Source organism: Mus musculus, chromosome 6, assembly GCF_000001635.26.
Source record: "Mus musculus strain C57BL/6J chromosome 6, GRCm38.p6 C57BL/6J".
Lineage (NCBI taxonomy): Eukaryota > Metazoa > Chordata > Mammalia > Rodentia > Muridae > Mus > Mus musculus.
This window is the reverse complement of record NC_000072.6, coordinates 13,068,113-13,089,647: the sequence shown is the minus strand read 5'-3', so window position 1 is coordinate 13,089,647 and position 21,535 is coordinate 13,068,113. Positions and strand designations below refer to the sequence as shown.

The window sequence follows — 21,535 nt, the reverse complement described above, 5'->3', positions numbered from 1 at the left end:
TGTATGAAGATGTGTTTGCAATGAGCAAAGGGGTAGATGCTCCTGAGGTATGGGAACAGTCTCACAGCTTCATTGGGATACTCACAGGGAGGGGATTGAGACACAGGTTCCAAAGTTAGGCTGTCATCAGGTAATTAAGCATTTCAACGCTAGCAGAAGGACCAAGCCTCTTCCCCCCCCCCCCCCCGGTAAAGAATAAGGGGATAATAGCAATAGGGATTCCACAATTAAGATTCCAGAGATAAAGCCTGGGGAGAATGAGGGAAGTTGAGAATAAAATGGAAGTTCTAGAAGATCAAAGAAAGAGAAGTCAAAGCTGAGGCTTGTTCTGGGACTCCACAGAGGCACAAAGGCAAAATTTCAAGAGGATGACCCAAATACTTTGTTGATACAAATTTTATTTTTCATGCTAAAGTGTTTTTTACAAATTTTATTTTGTCATACACAAGTATAAGAGTAACAGTTACAAGTGAATTTAAAAAATAGCATTGGGGACATTTCTATTCTTGTTCCTATCATAACCATGTTTCCCTACATGAACAGCAATCATAATAATTCAGAACTGTACAAATAATGAATTTAACAGATGTAACATAATGGAGGTCGCTAAAGAGCAAGCATACAGAACGGACCTTACATTCTCTATTCCACCATCCGAATCGACTGTCAGAGCTTAGGAATACTATCACATCCCAAATCATTTTCCAACTCTTAAGGGTGAAGCTCTAAGTGAAACTCTAAGATAAAACACACGGACATGACTGGCTGATACTTATGTCTGACACCAGCCTGCGTCATGAAATTCTGCATCTTTGCAGCTTGCCTGGCATCGCTCCTTCTTGTGCTGGACATTGACAAGATGAATAGCGTGTACAGCACTTAAGAATCACCCAATACAACTGATGTGGTGTCTCCCAGACTTCTAGTTTCTAAACTTCTGGGTGACGTGGGACAATTTGAACTGTCATCATCTACATGGTAGTAATATTACCTTTGGCCATTGGCACAATACAATTCCTTTTTTGTTTTACAGCATACAAAATATCCTGAAAATATTTCACTTAAACACATTTCATGAATGTAATTAAACAGAAGGCAACAACTTCCTTCTAGAATAGTTAAGACTTAACTATGAAGCTCCTCATAATATTGCTACGTTGTCTATGCACTGCTTTGAGGGTTGAACCCCAACCACACTGTATCTTCAGCTTGGAGTCTGTGTTAACACATGTAAAAAGGAACAAGAACAGCTTAAAACATGGAAATTCTATTTGTGTTCCTACAGTAATCCCATTGCTGTTGCTTTTATCGAATTTAAAGATAAGCGTCAGAGCTCTTCTGTGAAACCTGTTCTCTAAGCAAGCTAAAAACCACACAAAGTAGTTGCAACCAGAAACTGTGAATGAAGACTGTAATGTAAATAGGTCTTTGATATAGAAGTTAAATTTTTGAGCCAAGTAAGTATATCACAAATACATTTATTTTAATCTAAAATTACAACTTTGAAGAAATAGTGATTTTTTTTATTCAGCTTTCTAAGATATGTACTAATTTTCTTTAGAAAGTTAAAGATAAATGTTTCATTTAAAATCTAGTTTCACAAAGTCAGAGGAATAAGGCTGCCCACTCTAAGACACACTTTGAGCCAAGCAGCTATGGCATTTTAGTGTCTCAGGCATCACGGTTTACCATTTGATTATAAACCAATGGCTAAATGTTTAGCTCTTATTACTTATCAAAGAAGACAAAAATGTATTTGAAAATGTAAAAGGTACTCCTATTTTAAAAACATATGAATGAAACTATCTTCTAAAATAAGACGCAATGTGTTAACAACCAGTTGATTTAAGCACTTTAAAAGGCAGAATGGAAAAGTCGGCACACCTGCCAACATAATAGCCAAAATTATTCCATAGTAGGCTAAAAACCACAAGGCCCATTAGGGCCAAGTTCCAATTGTCCTAATGTTACTTAGACGGTGTTTGGATGTCAACCTCCCACATCCTTTTACACTTCACCACCATTTCCTAAGTGCAAATTATAAGATCTGAAGTCAGTTATATTTTACTCTTTTAATAGGTTTTAAGAAAAAAGAATTACTTCATTAAGACCGGGTAAACAGGAGTCAAAGGAAAACTGATAACAAAATACAGTTATGTTCTATGAAATGTCACCTCAGGCAAGATAGTCTTTCAAGCAATTTCAAGAAATTTATCTCATGTCTAGTATTTTCAGCTCTGTATTTCAAATCTCAAATGTAATAATCTTACTTATAAATAATTCACACCAAAAATGTCAGTTTTATTTTTATTGGAATGATTGTGAAGTATTAAATATTAACACATAAAAATTAAGCTCCAGCTTTGGTTCTGAAGGATTCTACATCGTTTAATTTACTTTTAGAAATATTTCAGATAGCAACTCAAAGCTACCAAAATCTTAGCCATCACTATTAACTTCAAAAACTTTTACTTTATTTTTTCATGCATTTGTATGTGTCTGTGTGTGCGTGTACTGTACTGTTTGTGAATGGGCATCGACACATTTGTATGTGTGTGTACACTATATATGTGGTATTGTACTGTCCGTGAACGGTCATCCGAGAAGAGTGCCAGTTCTCTCCGCCTTCTGTGGGGTACAAAGATTGAACTCAGGTCATCAAGCTTGGTGGCCACCATCCTCAACCGCTGCCCCACCTTGCCGGCCACTTTTTCAATGTGTAATTGTACTAACCTGAGTCACCATGGCTTGCCAATGGACATTGTAATTGATAGGGCACAGATAAGAAGAGAGTCGGAGAAGCAGCTTCTGGCTGCAACTGAAGGATTTACTAATATATAATTTTAAACCAAATCCTCCCAGTGTCCTGTTGAGAAATTACATAAGAAAAGCAGACAGAAGAGCAACAGCCAGTGTGTTGTCCACACAGAGCCTGGGGCAGTGCTGGGTTAGTGTAGAACAGAATTTACCCCTGTGAGCATGGGGCAACATGGTAATGTCTTCATCATGTCCCTGGCTAAGCTCTGGTGGTGCTCATATAAAACTATATTAATACCTACTCTTCCTCCCTGCCCGAAGTCAGACCTAGCTAAACCAGACCTAAGAAAAGCACAAAGCTTCACTCATAGTTGCAGATGTCTCCATGGCTATTGTTCAGCTGCTGTTTGTTCATTTGGTTTGAGTTTTATTAACTTACAGCTGTTAGCAGCCTGGCTTACCCAGGAGTTACTTGATTTTCGTTGAAGAGTTGCAGGCTGGGTTTTCAAATGACTCAGGCATTATTAAAGCTAGACATTAGAACTGGTTGAGATAGAAATTTCAATGTAAATAGTTACGAAAAGGTTTTTGAAACTGAATCACTGGGAGTAAAGTTGACTGTACTGTCCTGCCTCAGTAGGCCTTGTCCACGAACTCTGGCAGAACACAGTGCTCTCCTGGACTGAAATACACATGGAAGGGGCAGAGAAAGTGGCTACTACATGAGGCCTAGGTAAAGGGCGATTCTGCAGAGATGGATGGATGATGATTTTGCACACCTCACACGTATTTATGGCTAGTGTTCAGCTGAGTAGCCAAACTAAAGACAGTGGTAACTTTTAAGTAACAGGAGTAGACATTTCTAGACAAAACAAATGAAATGAAACAAATGACTCACAGACAGTTACATAAAAAGGAGAGACTGCATATAATGAAATGAGGTTGATTTGAAAAATGTAAGCACAACCAGCCAACTGTGCAGCTTCAAGAATGGAGGTGACCAGCAAGCACAGAAAAGAAAAACCAAACAAACAAAGCCCAGCTTGACTAGAGCGTGAATGACTGCAGAGGGTGCTCTGGGTGTACGGGAAGGGTGGCCACACACAGACCACGGGTGACCCCAAAGCTCCCTCATACAGCGAATGCAGGTGACTGCTAAGGAAAGATGACGAGTGCTTCAAGGGCAGGGTGAAGCCGTTAGAGTTTCTGCTTTCCACTTGAGAGCCAGGCTGAGGAACAGAGCACACATCACAACCAACGGAAGCACTTGGGTATGGGAAACGGAAAACCCAACTTCTGACATAAGAAAACAGAATGCACTGGAAATTTGCTGGGTGAATAAGGAAAATACTTGGTCAAAAATGACACTGGAAATATAAAGCAACAAGATGAATACGTCCATCATATTTGAAAACCATGTTAGACAAAATTAAAAAATAAATGTTTACTGTAACTGCTAGAAGCATCGACTCAGGATGATGGGTAATGATTAAATTTTTTAAGCAAACTATAGGTTTTATTTTGATGTAGTCACCAGTGTTCAATGAAATTATTCCTTGACTAATTTCTAGAAAGAAATGGTTTTCTTCCCTAAAACATTCATAAAATTGATGATACCTAATTGCTGGGAAAAGCATCTATATAATTAATATAAAAAGTAGAGCATCGAAATGTTTTACTGTGCATCTATGTTATGTCAGATCCAACATGTAGCGGAACCTACTGATATTTTATAGGTTTCTTAATTTCAATTTCCTACCTTATTGTTTATGAACAACCTGCTTTATTCTTAATCTGTACTACTTCATTTGACCTTTATCAAAGCTGTATAAAAGCCATGCACTTTATTTACAATATTGTACATTAAAGGAATATGTTTGAAGATCACACAGAAAGCTCACAAAGTTATACATGAAACACATACTGAGAGGTTCTTACAAAATGTAGAACAGAATGTGGCCGAATGGTATGGTTGGTAAATATTATGCAACCATTAGCTAGAAATAAGACAAAACATGCAAATCAGTAGAATTTCAAGAAATTAAAGGCTAAAAACATTTAGCTAATAGCTAAGTTATCATATAGTTGAAAGACTACCATGTAAGAATGGGAATTTATAAAACAGGTCAGTTTTTAAAAGTTCTCCATGAATAATAGGCTTTCAGTAATTTTATATAAAAATCTTCAGAAGTTATTTTTCAAATTATGTTCAGGAATGAACTATATTATCAATAGATATATAGATTAAATCTATGACTTTTATATAATTATTTATTGTATTCTACGGAAGTTTCAATTTTTCACCTTGGGAACAAAGGTGAGAAGAAAGCCAATCAGTTAACTTAAGCTGGACGAAAGGCTCTTGGTAGGAGCAAATCGTCAACACAGAAAGTGAGAGTGCAGGAACTGCACAAGGCCCACAGTCTGTCAGCTGACCCTCGACATCCCAGTGTGAACTTCAGACGTGCTTAATTAAAGATGTCCTTCTAGGCAGTACCTCCTCACTGACAGTTCTGACGATGTCTCAGGTGTGTCATCGGCTCTAACCACATCTCCTTTAGAGTTTATTGTTGTGGCTGAAGGACATTTAGATACTCAGACTGGGCCAACTGGTAAGTCGTGTTCCTTCCACAGTCGACATACTGGTACCTTTCCTGAGATATCTGCTCAGAGTGTCCAAAGTATGCTGTTGTTACAGTAACTCTAAAAATGAAATAGACAAAAGAATATTTGTTATATAAAAATTATTCCAAAAGGGTTATCTGGGGATAATACCAATCAAATATGAACTTATATATCATAAGTTAATTAATTCCCTAAAATTACTTAATTGTGAATTATAATTATCAGTTATGGAACATTTGATATTAAGATGACATTATAGATTCTTAGGAAGTATTTTTCCAACAGACTCAAAAATGCTAACATAGCAAACCCTATCCAATAATTATCTGCTTGTACAATACAGATAACATATTTATATGAATATATAAAATATTTATTAAAATTTATATAAATGTAATTAAAGTTTATTACATGCTTAAAAGAATCATATGGTCCTCTCTTCATAGGAAAATGGAAAATTAAATGTCAGCCAAGGACAAAAATATCAAATATAAGCAATAATATTTTATGTAAATAGGTAATAACCAATTTATAAACCCAAAGCATTACTTCTCTTCATTGCTGTAGGTTTACGTACAAGGTCAGGGAGGAATAGCTGTGTGACCATCCTCTGAGCTAACCCTGCCATTTGCCTGAACTCCTACAATCTCTGCAGGCTTTTAATCTCTGTGGCTCTGAGCAAACACATTCTAGGTAGCTAAATTCCAAAACACTACATTTTACATAGCACTCCCGTAAGTCTGTAAGCCAAGCTGAGATGGCTTTCATGGGTTTACATACCCTAGCAGACATTATGAGCACAGTCTTAGCAAGTGCTACCTTTGCAGGCATGGCCATACTTACTGCATCATGAGTACTATGTTGTGCACTTTGATGGAGAGCAGTGTACAGAAATCACTGTTAAAGAAATTAAAATAGAAAGAGCACTGTCATTACATTATCAATGTAAAGTTCTATTAAACCTAATAGAGACTCTGAATAGTGATTTTGTTTTTTCCTATGAGATGAAATCTCCCTATGTTGGCCGCAGAAACCTTCGTCATCTCAGCCTCTGTAATGCCTGGGATTCTGGGCCATGTTACTGTGCCTGTCGAGACACTATTAAAAGTCGTGCTAGGGGGGTGGCTTCGGCGGGAAAACACTTGCTTTGTAGGCATGAGGGCTTGCGTTTGGGTGCCAAGCCTTCAGGCAGAAAGCCAGGCAAGGCAGGATGCACTCAGAAACTTGGGACTAGAGTTGGAAACAGGCTATTAGAGGCTTGCTTGCCAGCCAGCCTCACCAAATCAATGAGCTCTAGATTTTTAGTCACATGGCCTGCCTTAGAGAATAAGGTAGAGACTGATAGAGGAAGAATTCAACTTCAACCCCGCCTTGAACAAATGCGTGTGTGTGTGTGTCTTCACAAATGCAACATATACAGAAGTACAAGTCCATGGGAAAGTATTCTTATACATTAGAAATTTCAGTACTCCTATATTAAAGCACCAAGAATATATAGTAACTAAATAACAATATATAATGTTTTCTCCCTCTCTCTCTCTCTCTCTCTCTCTCTCTCTCTCTCACACACACACACACACACACACACACACATACATACACACAATTATGGAAATAAAGATGAATTTGATGGCTTTATCTATCTATCTTATCTATGCATCTGTGTTATCTATGCTGTAGACTGTATAAAGAAAAGCATGTTTAGAGAATAGGGCAAGCATTGCAATATGTGGTCCTTTTAATTGATAATCTTATAAAAATTAAGAAAACAAAAAGGTAAAGATACTAAAATCCAAAACTTACTACATGTAACTCATTTCCTCTGCAATAACTGTGGGTACCGTATAATCAATCTGAAAGCAAAAACAACAACTATCAAGAAAAACACATAAACAGAGGATAGGATCCAAACACCAAACATGTTACCCCTATGTCTAAATTTTCAAAGTTAGAAATCTTTCTTTTGCCTGATAAAGCTGTTTCCTGAGAGGCTCTGCCAGTGCCTGACAAATACAGAAGGGGATGCTCACAGCCATCCACTGGACAGAGCACAGGGTCCCCAATGGAGGAGCTAGAGAAAGGACCCAAGGAGCTGAAGGGATTTGCAGTCCCATAGGAGGAACAACAATATGAACTAACCAGTACCCCCAAAGCTCCCTGGGACTAAACCACCAACCAAAGAAAACACATGGTGGGACACCTGGCTCTAGCTGCATATGTAGCAGAGGATGGCCTAGTCGGTCACGGATGGGAGGAGAGGCCCTTGGTCCTATGAAGTTTCTATTCCCCAGTATAGGGGAATGCCAGGGCCAGGATTTGTGAGTGGGTGGGTTGGTGAGCAGGGGGAAGGGGGAGAGGATGAGGGATTTTCAGAGGGGAACCAGGAAAGGGGATAACATTTGATGTAAATAAAGAAAATATCTAATTTAAAAAAAAAAAGGAATCTTTCCTTTAATAAATCTGGTTTATACTTTTCTGGGACACATTTCCAAGTCAAGTCTTTGAGGAGGCCCCCGACCCCGCTCCATTCTGCATTACACAGGGTGAATACCCATTTCACCCCCTCAACTCCTGAATAGGCTTACCTGCTTCATATCAAGTGGGCCAATGTTAGTTATGTTGTTTAAACGAGCCTTTCCAATCACGGTTTTTGAAAACTGGACTTGAGCAGTGATGTTTTCAACTTCAACAGAATAATAGTTATTATTTGTTATATTTAGTGTGTTCTGCAAAAAAACAGAGACAGGAAATACACACTATGTTTACATAGGTACATAAATATGAACTCAGAATTATAAACCAAATGGACTTTACTTGGAACTATATCTCATTTACTGGGAAAAGAAAATATTAATAAAATGTTAAAGAACATTTATAGAGAACTATGTGTATAATGAACATGATTCAAATTATTGAAAACAAGACCCAGAAAATATACTACAGGAAAATATGGAAAAGTAAATGTTAAAACATATATTTTATAGTTTTAGCAAAAGTTGGACTAAACATTTTAAATTTTTATTTAAATTCTTATGTATTATATACATGCCTCTACCAACAACAGGTCAGTACTTACATTTTGTTTTTAAGAAAGTCCATTTTTTTTTTTCAGACACGATTTCATACAATCCTGCAGGCTTTGACCTCACTATGTAGCTAAGGATGACCTTGAACCTTTCCCATCTCCAGCTCTACAGAGCTCCTATTACAGGCTTACAGCACGAAGCTAGGTTTTGTGTGACAATAGGGACTAAATCAGACCCTTGTGCATGATAGGCAAGAACAACTACCAAATGAGTGGCATTAGCAGCCTATGTAAAAAAAAAATGGCTTTTACCTTACATGCCTGTAGAGATTTATACTGGATCCATATGAAGAGATAAAAAGGCTCCAGGTTTCCAGCTGGTTGCTGCTACTTCTTTTTTTTTAATTAATTAATTGTTTGTTTGTTTATATGAGCACACTGTTGCTGTATTTTGTTTGTTTATTTATTTATTTATATGAGCACACTGTTTGTTTGTTTGTTTGTTTGTATGAGCACACTGTTGCTGTCTTCACACACACCAGAAGAGGGTATCAGATCCCATTACAGATGGTTGTGAGCCACCATGTGGTTGCTGGGAATTGAACTCAGGGCCTCTGGGAGAGCTGTCAGTGCCCGTCTTCTGTTTTCAAGCTTCTGCCCTGCCCCTTCTAGTCATAGCAGTACACACACATATGCTATGTTTATATGCTTTACATTCACAACTCTTAGAGCAAATCACTTTGAAAATTAGCCAATGAAAAAGTCTTTCATGCAGAAAAATGTAGTGTGAACTCAGCTGAAATGTACGGAGCATATGTGTATCTTTCAGACATAAGAATGAGACTGCTTGATAAAACAAAGAAAGGTTTATAAGTAGGGGGATGTATATACATTGTTAGCAATTGCATATATATATTGTTGAGAATTAAGTTTTCACAGAAGAGTCAAAATCATTATGTATTCTGGGGTTTTCAAGGGTCTAGTCATAGACATTGAGTATTTCAGTAGCACAGTGCCAGTGAGTGTACTGTGGCACTATGACACACATTGGCTCCTGGCTGACAACTCTCAGCTTATTTACATTAGAGCAGGATTTTTGTCTATCTGCAGTTGGCTATCCTTCAGTCATGCTGATGCAGCTAATGCTTCATAAGAGCTGAAAAGGGGCTGGGGCCAATGCCACAGAGAAAACCTGTGCTGGGAGGACGGAACACTCAGTTCCGCGGGGACAGAAGCCTCTGCCCTCTGCCTTTTACTCTACCTTTTCATCTATCTGTGGGCCTGTAGCCCTTATAATAGCCTCTTTGAACAAACCAGTGAATGTAAGTATATTGCTCCTTTGAGTTTTATGAGTTGTTCAGAGAAGTTAAGCAAACATAGGATCAGGTCATGAGACTCCCAACTGATAGTCTACTAGACGTTTTGGGGGTCTGAACCTGAAACTGACATGGAAAGTGGGGAGGAGGGTGTTGGGACAGAGCCTCTAAACTGTGAAGTCTGAAGGCTGCTGACAGTTGGTCAGTGTCAGAAGTGAGTTAGTTTAAAAAGACCTGAGCTGATTGCTTCTGTAGAACTGCAGAAGAAAATTCTACAAGGTGGGATAATAGAACTCATGGGACAGGAGACCCAGAGCTTGTTTCTGGTTTGGTTTGGTCCAGGGAATCCCCATACGTAATTAGCTACTATAAATGGAAGTATTAGTTATTTTATACATTCCTATGACCAAATACTTGATAAAAAGCATTTACTATAGTTTAAAGAACTACAGTCCATGACGGCGGGGGTGGGGCACGCTGGCAGACACTTGAGGAGGCTGGTCACAATGCATAGCCTCAGTTAGCCAGCACAGCATGATGAATGCTGCTGCTTAGTTTGCCTTCTCTATTGTTGGTTCAGTTCAACAACTCATTTCATAAAACACGACTGCCCACCGTTAAGGCAGGTCATTCTACCTCAACCTAATGCCCACAGCGATACCCAGAGGCTTGTCACCAGGATGGTTCTAGATCCTGTCACACTGACAGTCAATATTAACACTCACTAATGCACAGCACTTACCTCAAGGGGCAGGAATAATACAATTCTGACCTATGACCTTGTCAGTCTTTTCCTTCAATATCTTCTAGTGAGGCCTACTCTTCATCTCAACAGAAATCCTATTTCTAACCTAAAGTTCAATATTCCTTAATTTGATTATGAGTAAATATCTAAAATTGTGATAATCCTTGCTTCATTGTTTAAAATACAAAGAGGCATTCTCGTTTCATGACACTGTTATTTAAAAGGAAATGACATACTCTTAAGAACACTTCCCAAGAGACCACAGCACACTCTGAACTTGAAGGTGTGAGCCACCGTGATGGCACAGGTGGTTACACACCTCCCCGTCCCAATACAGTGGTTAGCACACCATGTTCTTTACAGCCAAAGGCTAATGTGTGTGTAAATGCAGGGAGCAGAGCTGTGAAGTTTCAAAGTTGGAAGGATATATAATCCTTTTTTCAAAGTCACATGTGTTGTAAACCCATAGCCATTTTCACATTAAAACAATCAGGTCATCATATAAACTCCATCTTGAATAGAGTCGAGTACAAGTCTGTTAAGACTGACAATTTTTCTTTCATAAAAGGTTAGAAAGCAAAAGTGTTGTACTCATCACATCCTTTGAGTCAACGGCTAGCACCTTGTTACCTATTTGGAATCAAATGTTGAAAAGTAAATGGACAGCATTTTTCCCCTTTACCAGAAAATGTTTACTTGATCTTCCTACAAAAGACATCTTCAATGCTAAATGATTCCCAATGTACAAAAACGGAGCTTCCTTTCCATTTTTGGCAGAAGCAGACATGGTAGTGGAATCGCCAAGGCAGAGTCATGTAAACTACAGCAGCAGGGGTCATTAGCAAGCATTCATTCTCTCAGCAGAGCCACTGGGCGGCTGAGCAAGGCAAGAATGGTGTCAAGGCCTTCAGTGCAAACACGCACTTACCGTGATATTTAAATATATGGTTCGCTTTTCAGCGTCGTAGCTGACATAGGCTGATTTTACTCCAATGTACTTCACCTCAATAGATCGAGGGAAAAGAAAAAACACAGCCAATCCAGACAGGAGCAGGCAGACAAACACAGACGCCATCACATACAGCTTTCTGAAAGGAAAATAGAATCCTTACATATGTGTCATCCAAAACTACATAGAACAACATTTCAGGAAATTATTTTCATTTGAAATTTACCACATATACCCCCAAGAAAATACATTTAAGTTTACAAAATATTCACTCTAAGACTATTAGATAAGGGTTAAAATAATCTCTTTAGAAGCTTAATTGTCAATTTTAGAAAATGAGATCTCAGACTTATAATGAAACAATTACTTATAATGAACTGATTCATTACTTATAATGAGTGATTTTCAATCCAGATTTTAAATTAGAACCCTTTACAAGCCCAGAATTCACCCCTTCATCTGGATTCACTGCAGCAGGCCTTGCTCTGGATAGCCTCACTCCCTGCCCTGATAAACCCTGAGTGCTCGTCACGAAGCACTAATGCACGCAGTTTTACAGATACTGTTTACACTGATCAACCTAACGCTGTTCTGTTTACCTGAGACAAGTGGCAGTATTGGGCACATATAAGACAAAAAGACAACTAACCTGCATTTACTATCCATCTAATGCCTCTGAAATGTGTATGCTCTCCAATGTTACACTCAAGACTATGGCTTCAGATTTCTTGGTCACGTGAACATATGGCGCTCTGTGAAAGGCCTATTTCATTCTGAGTCCTCCATCCTTGCCCTTCCTGGTGACCTGTCATTTTGCCCAGTCTCTCCTCCCCTCAAACTTCCTATGCCCCAACTAAGTTAACTGCATCCATCTACCTTATAACATCTGTTTAAAATATCCTAATAATTTTTCTAGTTATTCTAGCTTCCTAAGAAAAAGAAAATGGCTTGCTAAAAAGAACTAAAGCAAATGAACAGAATCTCACCAAATCCCACCACTGAGTCCATGCTGGTGGGTGGAACAAACCAGCTTCTTCCTACTCTTTCACTGAGGGGTTCCTTAAATCTTTACAGCTATGAGCCCCAAGTCACCAATGAACAACAACTCCCATTTGTTATGCCTACAATATACCAATAGGCAGAAAACACCATAGGCACAAAAGGAATTTAAAAATGATTGTGATCAAAGATCTTAACATTGCTAGATCTCCTATATGTTATTAGGTGGTTTTATTTATTTAACTGTGTACACACACACTTTTTGCTTTGTGTTACTGGATACAGGGTCTTAGAAAGCCTAGAGAGACCTTAAACTTAGAGCTGAGCTTAGAGCCTTGAACTTCTGACCTTTTTGCATCTACTTTCTGGTGCTGGGATTACAGGTGTGTACCATAATGCCTGGCTGCTCTTACTATATTTGATAACTACCTTTAATATATATTTTTCAAAATTGAAATTCCTGAGCCAAAGATGGTAACCAATTTAAGCTTACCCCTGACTAGCTTACAAATAAATGAGACTCGGACCATGGTTATTTTATTTCGCTTTGACAATTACTGAGCTGTAACCGCTAGTCTACTCTCCTAACTGCAGGCCTGGCTGCCTCCCCAGCTGTGCACCTGCTGTTTTTCCTGGCCATGCGCTCATCCCCATCTCCTCTTATGGCAGCGTCCCTGCCCCCTCCCTCCCTCCTTCTCTCGCTCCGTCTTTCCTTCCCTCCCTCTCTTTCTCTCTCTCTTGTCCTTCCTCCTGCTTTCCCCTCTCTCTCTAACCAGGTCACTGAAAACCCACCTACCTCTAATCCCTCCAGTAACTGGCTTATAGACATTTTTATTCAACCAATAGTTTTTTTTTTTTTTAATCAAGGAATAGGGTTTGAACAACAAAAGCTTATAAACAGTAGAAGTCCCTTGTACGTATAGACCTTCATGTATAGGATTTAGCATTACAATACATAGCAACAGACGAAACTTCAATAAAAGATTGACTCCTATGTGGTTTGATAGAAAATACAGAATGTTACATACATGTTTAGCTTTCTTTATTTTCTGCTACTTTGCTCAAAGCTTTTCATTATGTATGTATGATGGTTTGAATAAGAAATGACTCTATTTGAGATGGATTAGGAGGTGTGGCCTTGTTGGAGTAGATGTGGCCTTGTTGGAGAACTCTGTCACTAGGGGTGGGCTTTGAGGTTTCAAAAAGCCCATGTCAGGCCTAGTGCTCTCTTCCTGCTCTCTGTAGATTCAGATGTAGAACTCTCAGCTACTCCACCACAGTGCCTGTCTCCATGCTGTGATGTTCCCGCCATGCTGATAAGGGACTACACCCCTGAAAATGAAACTGTAAGCCAGCAACAATCAAAGGAAGGTCTTCTTTCATAAGAAGTGGCATAGTCATGGTGTCTCTTCACAGCAAAAGAGCACTGACTAACATAGACCATGTTTACGTGCCTCCTGTTTAATCCACTTTCCTTGTATTTTCTAGGGTATCTTACTTTTATTGTACATTTCCAATTTTATAGAACAAGTATTTTTCTAGATATTTTAAGGGCCTGTGAAATCGGATCTCATAGACTCCTATCAGTTGCTTGATTTCTAAACCCTTCAATGTCTCACTTAAGCTACTGCTGTGCATTCTACAGTTTAAATTTTATATATATTTAAGTTTTTATATGCTTTTTTGTGTGTCTTTCATTTTTTCAGCATTTTCCTGAGTTCACGTTCTTCTACTTTACTGTAGATTCATGTTGCTCATGTGGTTCTACCATCAAGTAATGGGACGGTCCAGATTTGTTTGACCCACATGAATACTCAGCCTTTTATGACGTTCTCAAGGCCACTGTGGGTTTTCTGCAATCTCTGTTCTTTTCATTGTAACAAGCTATTCTCAAAAATATTTGCCAGGAGCGCTGAGTTTTGGCTTCTTTAGAGTAGAACATTCAAGACTCCCTTTGCTTCTCTTAAAATGTCCACATATCTGCTAATGACTATTATCATTCAGGATGGCATAACTTAACAACCAGACATATTCTTCTTCTTAAATGTCCTAACTAGAGTAATTACTTATATAAAGTTTGAAAGTAAAACTATACAAACAACAATAAAGGAAGAAATCTTATAATCACATACGTTCTTCTTGGCCGTAACCGCTGATCACTATATGGAATCAATGCCACCAGTTGGTTTTCTTGTCCTAAAAGTAAAAGATGCAGGTTTAAAAATGCATTGACATGAATAACTAAAATATAGTGACACTTTATTAGAAATTTGTTTCAAAACTAGCAGAATACTTCTCTCCTTAGCCCTTTAGTAAACTGTTATTCATGTCTTCAGAAATTATTCAGTGTTAGAGAAGACACTTTTTTCATACTAAACAAAAATACTATAATGAGGGCTCTACTATCCTTTAATCTGCTGGTTAAAAAACAAAAACCAAAAAACCCCTGAAAAGCCCTGGCTTCCGGGGGACCTTAACTTACACGTGCTTCTCTCATCTACAGTTTTCCACTGTTTTCCATTCATCAGACTAAGTTCACTAAGGGTAGAAGAAACACATTGGTGCTGCCCATTCATTGATCCTCAATAGCTGGACCAAAACGGCTACTCTAAATCCCAAGCTTTCAAAAGCTCACTGTTCTCAACTGCAATCACTCATTTCCTAGTTCACATTTCCTAGTTTACACCCTAAAATGACAATTTCAAAACTCATCACTCCTCATGTTCTCAGGACCGCCCCCTTTTATCTTCATTCTTGGCTCATAATGCAGCACATGGAGAGAATGTCCCTAACAGACCCTGAATAGAGTTTTCAGATGTCCTACATTAAGTTACAGGACAGAAAGCAGAGGGAAGAAAGAGTTAAGTTCATTTAACTCATAGCACTAAAGAAAGAAGGGGTACAAGTATCTCACATTCCTTTCCTGTATGTTGAGGAGGAAGCGATGAGGCCACACCCCCTGCATTCTGTTTCTGAAACCAACCGATCAAGCAAATAACAAAATCTCTTTGTTCCTAGAGTGCTTCCCATGGGCTTCTGTTATCCTGCCAACTTTTCTAGACACAGAATAAGTTCATGCAAATAATATATAGACATTTTTCTAGAGTTTCATTGTGAAATATCTTGCTCCCTTAGGCCCAGCAGAAACTTTTCCACTAAGTGCTATTTGGCAATGCTGCTGGTGACTTAGAGATTTGTCATAGGACCGGCTCTTACACCTTTGGCTGGTATGTGTAACAGCCCCATCTGCCCTCTATTTCACAGTTGCTCTGCCTCAAGAGTTTGATTTAGCAGTATCTACCTACCTCCCTGCTTCTACATCCCTACTGGAGAAGCTCCCTGTGCCCTCTGCAGGGCACTGTTCTGCACTTATGCACTCTGTACCATCTATTTGCTCCCATAAGTACCCATCTCCTCTGTTACCAGGACGCTCTCTATGGATCACTTCTGTCAGCATGCATACATCTGGTATTCATCCATCTTACAAGAGATCACCTCTCACCCTCATGTCCTAGAGCAAAATGCACAAAATGCCTTTCTCCCTATAAGATGTTCCATTACTCACACCTTTTGAGCATGTAAGAGCTCATAAAAGGATTTTTTTGTTTGTTTGTTTGTTTCACTATGACACTGTCTACACATGTTCTTGCAACTACTCAAAGTACTCTTTTTTTTAATTCTTCTTTTTTTTTTAAAGATTTATTTATTATTATATCTAAGTACACTGGAGCTGTCTTCAGACACATCAGAAGAGGGCGTCAGATCTTATTAAGGATGGTTGTGAGCCACCATGTGGTTGCTGGGATTTGAACTCATGACCTTTGGAAGAGCAGTCAGTGCTCTTACCCACTGAGCCATCTCTCCAGCCCCTCTAAGTACTCTTAAAGAGGCCATTGGGGAATGGCCTCCACATCACCAAACCAATGGGCACCCCTCAGTCCCCACACAACTTCATGTGTCATCAGCACTAGCAGTGGCTCTTCCTCTTTCTCTGTGCACCCTCTCTGCTTATCTTCTAGGACTCCACAATTAAGACTTCCGCCTCCCCACCGAGCTGCCCCCTCTTCTGCTCCTGTCCCTCCAACGCTGCCCTGTTCCAGAGTTCACAATGAAGTCACGCTACAGTCTCTTCCTTGTCTTCTACCCAAATTGCTGAGCAGAACTTTCCTGTCTTAAGTTCCACTTCAAGTGCCACCATACATGGGTGACAGAAGCTAAGATATGCTCTCGAATTCAGACCCTTACAACTTGCCTATTAGAAACTCACTTTGATGGAAACCAACATCCTCAAACACATGTCTGAAACTGAGTTCTTCATCTCACTTCTGGCATGTGCACTCAATTTTTTATGCCTATTTTAATAAGTGGTTAGTTTATTCTTTAAATTGTTGGATAGAAAAACAAACAACAACAACCTCTTTGCAGTGCTCCTTGATTATCTACTTGCCACAATCCCCGCCCAGGCCACCAAAAAGCCTCCTGGCCACACCTCAAACACATGGCTAGATGGACAGAAATCCTATTCCCACCCTTCCACGTTGGTGTATTAATTTCTTCAACTATTCTTAAGCAGCTCCTACCCCCAGAAAGATAAAACCACCATTCAGTAGCCTATGCAACAAACCCCACTTAACCCAAGGCACTTTCTAGAGACTCGAGTTTCCCATGCAGTCACTTTGTCCTTCTTTAGGGTCTCTCCAGGGTCACCTATTGACTTCTACCAATTACAGAAGGAGAGGAGTACAACATAACCTCACTATTTTTCCTTTCTGTGAGAGCAATTCTAGCGCCCGACAAATAGCAGGGATAGGACTCTTCCTCCTGTCTTCTCCATGGCAAACCTCAGGCTCATTTTCCCCTCTTGCTTTTCTTCATACACTATAGATTTTCTTTTAGAAATATTGAGGTGGAAGCAACTTATTGTTTAGATAATGAGTTACTGAACAACTTAGCTGCTAACATCCACTGTGGCAAAATGACTGTGATATGGCTTCCAATGACATAAAAATGACTAAAATCCTCAGGGGTGCATAGGTGCATAGGAGCTATAACAGCAGACAAGCAAGACAAAAAAAAGTTATATGTGCTTAAGTCACTTCTATTACTGCTTTAGGAATGGTACTAATTGTTTGCTTTTGTGTTTCTGACTAAACAAAACTGGTAAACTTTGAATCTCTGAAAATAGAAGTGCTTAAGACTATAGATTTTACATTGTTTGAGCAAATGTTTGGAATCCTTTAAGAGGACAGCCAATGCTACAACACGTACCCCTAGGAATTCTTCCTGTTCCTTGGCAAGTGGGACAAGTGACACTATCTCTTCCAGTAAATTCCACATATGGGAACTGAGAGACATCTCCATTTCTTCCGTCTTCGTTGTGCACTTCACTGCTAACCAATCCATTTCTCATATTGTCTGTCGATGTAACGCCATCATAGCCATCTTCTTTATTTGAATGCAAAGGTAAGTGAGAAAGAGACTTTCCCATGTCTAATGAAAAAGAAAAATCTGACAGTAAATTCCATGTGGAAAAAAAGAGTCTCAGACCCTATGGGATATATTTACAGGGTTAGGCAAATGCAAATTACTTGTAGGATTAAAATTATGTTCAACCAAAGTAATGTCTGATACAAGGAAACCATTTGTAGCATTCAGAAAGTACTTTTCTAACAGAACATTATGAAACCAAATCCTGTAAGACTTGTAATGTGAACAATGTTTAAAATGGTAACAGTTGGCAAAAGTTTACAGTGTCAATGGAGATGCTAGGCTTTCTTAGCATGTTCAAAACAGAAATATGGTTTTAGTTTTTTGTAGAGAAAAACATATTTTAACTATAAACCAGTTGGCACTGCAGGTGAACTTGTTGGCCTGTTACAACAGATATGTATATCACCAGCTAACTTCAAAGTGACTCATTTCACTCACTTAAATTCATACTCCTTTAGTTGTCAATAAAACCCTAGAAGTACATGACTGAAAAGAACATGAAAAGCCACATAATACAACATGCCGGTTTTCTGAGAGACAAAATAATAGAAAAAGCAAACAAAAATTTTAAATGGTACAATTCCATTCTCCCTGCGGTTATCCATCACTTATCAGATTCAAAATACGAACTACACAATCACAGATACTACTTTTAATTTAATATTTTTCATTAAAAAATAAAATGATACTAAGTGATTCAGGTCACCCCAGATGAAGGAAATTCATATCTGCTTTTCAAAATCTGAATGCTACTTGTTGAATTCACTCACTGTGTAGACAGCAATATTAAATTTAAAAACTTGAGTCATATAGAAAAGGAGTAAAAAAAAATGAATAAATATACTTTCAGAAGTTCTGTGTACACACTGTGTACCATAGCTCAGAAATATCAGTGATTGTGACTTACACACACACAGTATCTTACTGTGGCTCAATGACAGCGAGTCAGAGCCAAGCCAACACTTGGCAGCCACAGGTGCACAGGGGTGAATTGTAATCAGTACCGGCTCCTTACACTGTGACCTTGGAAGCTTTGGAGTACACAGGGTGGTTTAGAATCAGCTGACACTAGACAACACGTGGTGTCATCACAGGGGTGAAAACTGTGTCCCACAAATGGGAGCCTTTATGGCAAAAGGCTAGGGACAGCTAAGTGGTTCTGGTCTCCGCTGGCTGCCTTACTCAGACCCACAGTAACCTTGACATATTCTGCTGAAGGTGGGTTTGGGTACACACCAGATTAAGCAGTCACTTGAATCCTAGCCTTCTTGCTTAGCTTTTCTTGAGGCTATTGACAAGTGTAACCCCTGTCATTTTGGAAACTTACTTGAGGTTTTTAAAGGGAGTGGTAGATCCCCTTCGTCTCCTCCCCGGGCTCTCAATGTTTATACCGCGGTCTTGTGAACTCAACACGGTTCTCAGATGCTCTAGAAACTGGGAAAAAGATAAATTCAGCAGCGCATGCAACTGAGATGTGTCACCTGTTTGTGTGCAGACCTGGGGTTAGTTCTGAGGGGCTCAAGGGAGACGGAAACGAGCGCTTTTCAAAGGGCATCACAGGCAAACAAACCCCCGGAAGAAATCAACATCCGAGTCACCTTGCAACTACAACTGTCAAGCCCCAGAGCTACTCGGCCGCTCAGATCAAGGGCCCTGGCGCCGCCCGAGCCACCCCGGGAGCGAAGCCAAGGCCCCCGCGGTGACAACCCCGCACCCGGCTCGCCGCGGCCTCCCTCACCGCTCGGGCAGGGGACGTGGGCCCCACGGCCCGGGTCGCTCACCCGCACGCGGAGTGCTGCGCGGTCCCGGGATGCTCCGGTGCGTGCGGGCCGCAGGACAGGGTCACAGCGTCCCGGTCCCGGGGCCGGGCCGAGCGCCGGTAGAGTGCAGCCGGGAGAGCTGCGGGGGAGGGGTAGCACAACAACTGCATCAGCTGAGCTCCGTACCGGGAGAGCCTGCGCGTGCGCTTGCGCAGTTCGCCCCAGGAAGGAGGGGCTAGGCCCTGGAATGGACACTACGCATGCGCACTGTCACCGGTTTGAAGGGAAGTTGCCAGGGTGAAAGCTTCTGGTTTTGTCACCTGTCTCTTCTCTAGACTGGAAAGTTTCAAAATAGTACTAATTGCGCCTGGCTTACGAATAATCGGTTTTCCCTTTTCCCCTCCACCAGGCTGATTCCTTTTGTAAAGGGGAGGAATGTGCACCGTCGCAATTTTGAGCGATCGTGTTCTCAAGTCTAGATTTGCAGACACAAAACTTCCTTCCTGGGGTTAGAATGAGCCGGTTGGTGCACATTTCTGGCAGAGTTGCAGGCCAGAATTTTGTTATTGAGTTTTCATTTAGAAATTAATGTCACCGGGAAGACGCACCCCCGCCCCCGCCTTGGTTTAATCTTGTTTTGATTTTGTACTTAAATTCACATTATTCAGTGCATGCAATAAGAGTTGTACCCCAAAGCTCATGACCAAGTGAGTTGTTAAAGGAGTGTCCCAATCCATGCACCTCATTGTCCAGTCATAATTTACAGTGAGTTGAGGCTACAGTGGCTCATTTTAGTGGCTCGCCAGTGTTATAGTCAAAGGTTGTTATGACCTCTTTTCTGTCTTCCTGATAATCAAGATGTATTAAGTGGCTCATAAGATTCCTGGATGGGATTATAATAAGATAAAATTGAAAGCAAGAACAGATGCGGTTGCTAAAGGAGTTTAATAGCTTCCCTATAAATGGGGTTTCTGGTGAAATTCCTAGAAAATTAACAGAGTTATAACTGGGAAGTAAGCATCTCTTAATTGTGTTTTTTTTTTTTTTTCTTTTTCTTTTTTTTTTTTTTTTTTTTCCTTCTCTACTGGAAAAAAGCAACTGCACTGGGCGAGGAGCTCCCAATTTTGTCCCGCTCTTCTAAACTGCCTTGTATGTATTTGGAAAGTATTTTGATTTATGACCATCTTCTATGTATATAAAAGTTTCATGAAATTGTTATCACATTGGGACATTGGTATTTGGAATAGCCCAAGTCTTTGTTTTCAGGTCATGGTTCCTCATATTGGCTTTAGAATAAACTCTTTGTCCTTTTGAGGTGAGAGCTGTGTATTTTCCATCTACATAAGCAGGATGTTTTAAGACTATTTAAAACATTCACCTCCTTAGGTCCGGCAATTTCACTCTGTGAGATTCATCCTAAATTATAATGAGAATTCTAAAGTAAAGTTGTGTGCAGTGTGTAACCAGTTTCTTAGGATTTCAATAGAGTTAACAATAGCTTCGAAGTAGACCATGGCAACTCTTATAAAGAATACATTTATTTGGGGTTGGCTTACAGTTTCAGAGGTTTAGCCCGTTATGCTCCTGGCAGGAAACATGGCAGCAACCAGGCAGACATGATACTGGAGGAGCTTAGAGTTCGACATCAGAGACAGCAGGGAAGTGAATTAGCTCCTTAGACCCCAAGGCCCTCTCCCTAGTCAGCACCTCCTCCATTTAAGCCACACCCTCCCTAATAGTGCTACTCCCTTTGGGCCAATCCTTCACACTCAGGGTCCAGAGGCTGTTCCTATTCAAACCACTGCAAGGAAACTAAATACACATAAACTAAATACCTGATTAAGTCACACCAGCAGTGCACTTGATAAA

At 39.8% G+C, this 21,535-nt stretch overlaps 1 protein-coding gene across 2 annotated transcripts; it reads right to left on the bottom strand.

Annotated features, from left to right (window-relative positions):
- Nucleotides 1-378: 378 nt before the first annotated feature.
- Nucleotides 379-19,889, bottom strand: Tmem106b (transmembrane protein 106B). Of its 2 annotated transcripts, none has more exons than NM_027992.3 (9): nt 19,688-19,889; nt 19,234-19,340; nt 17,685-17,906; nt 14,549-14,612; nt 11,397-11,556; nt 7,968-8,108; nt 7,186-7,235; nt 6,226-6,279; nt 379-5,460 (listed from the first exon to the last, which is right to left on the bottom strand). In NM_027992.3, the coding sequence occupies exons 3-9, from the start codon at nt 17,902-17,904 to the stop codon at nt 5,322-5,324; spliced, it is 828 nt and encodes a 275-aa protein (NP_082268.2). In that variant the 5' UTR covers nt 17,905-17,906; nt 19,234-19,340; nt 19,688-19,889; the 3' UTR covers nt 379-5,321. The 2 variants fall into 2 exon arrangements, with proteins under 2 accessions (NP_082268.2, XP_006505232.1); XM_006505169.4 differs by having other exon boundaries at nt 19,645-19,831.
- Nucleotides 19,890-21,535: the final 1,646 nt, after the last annotated feature.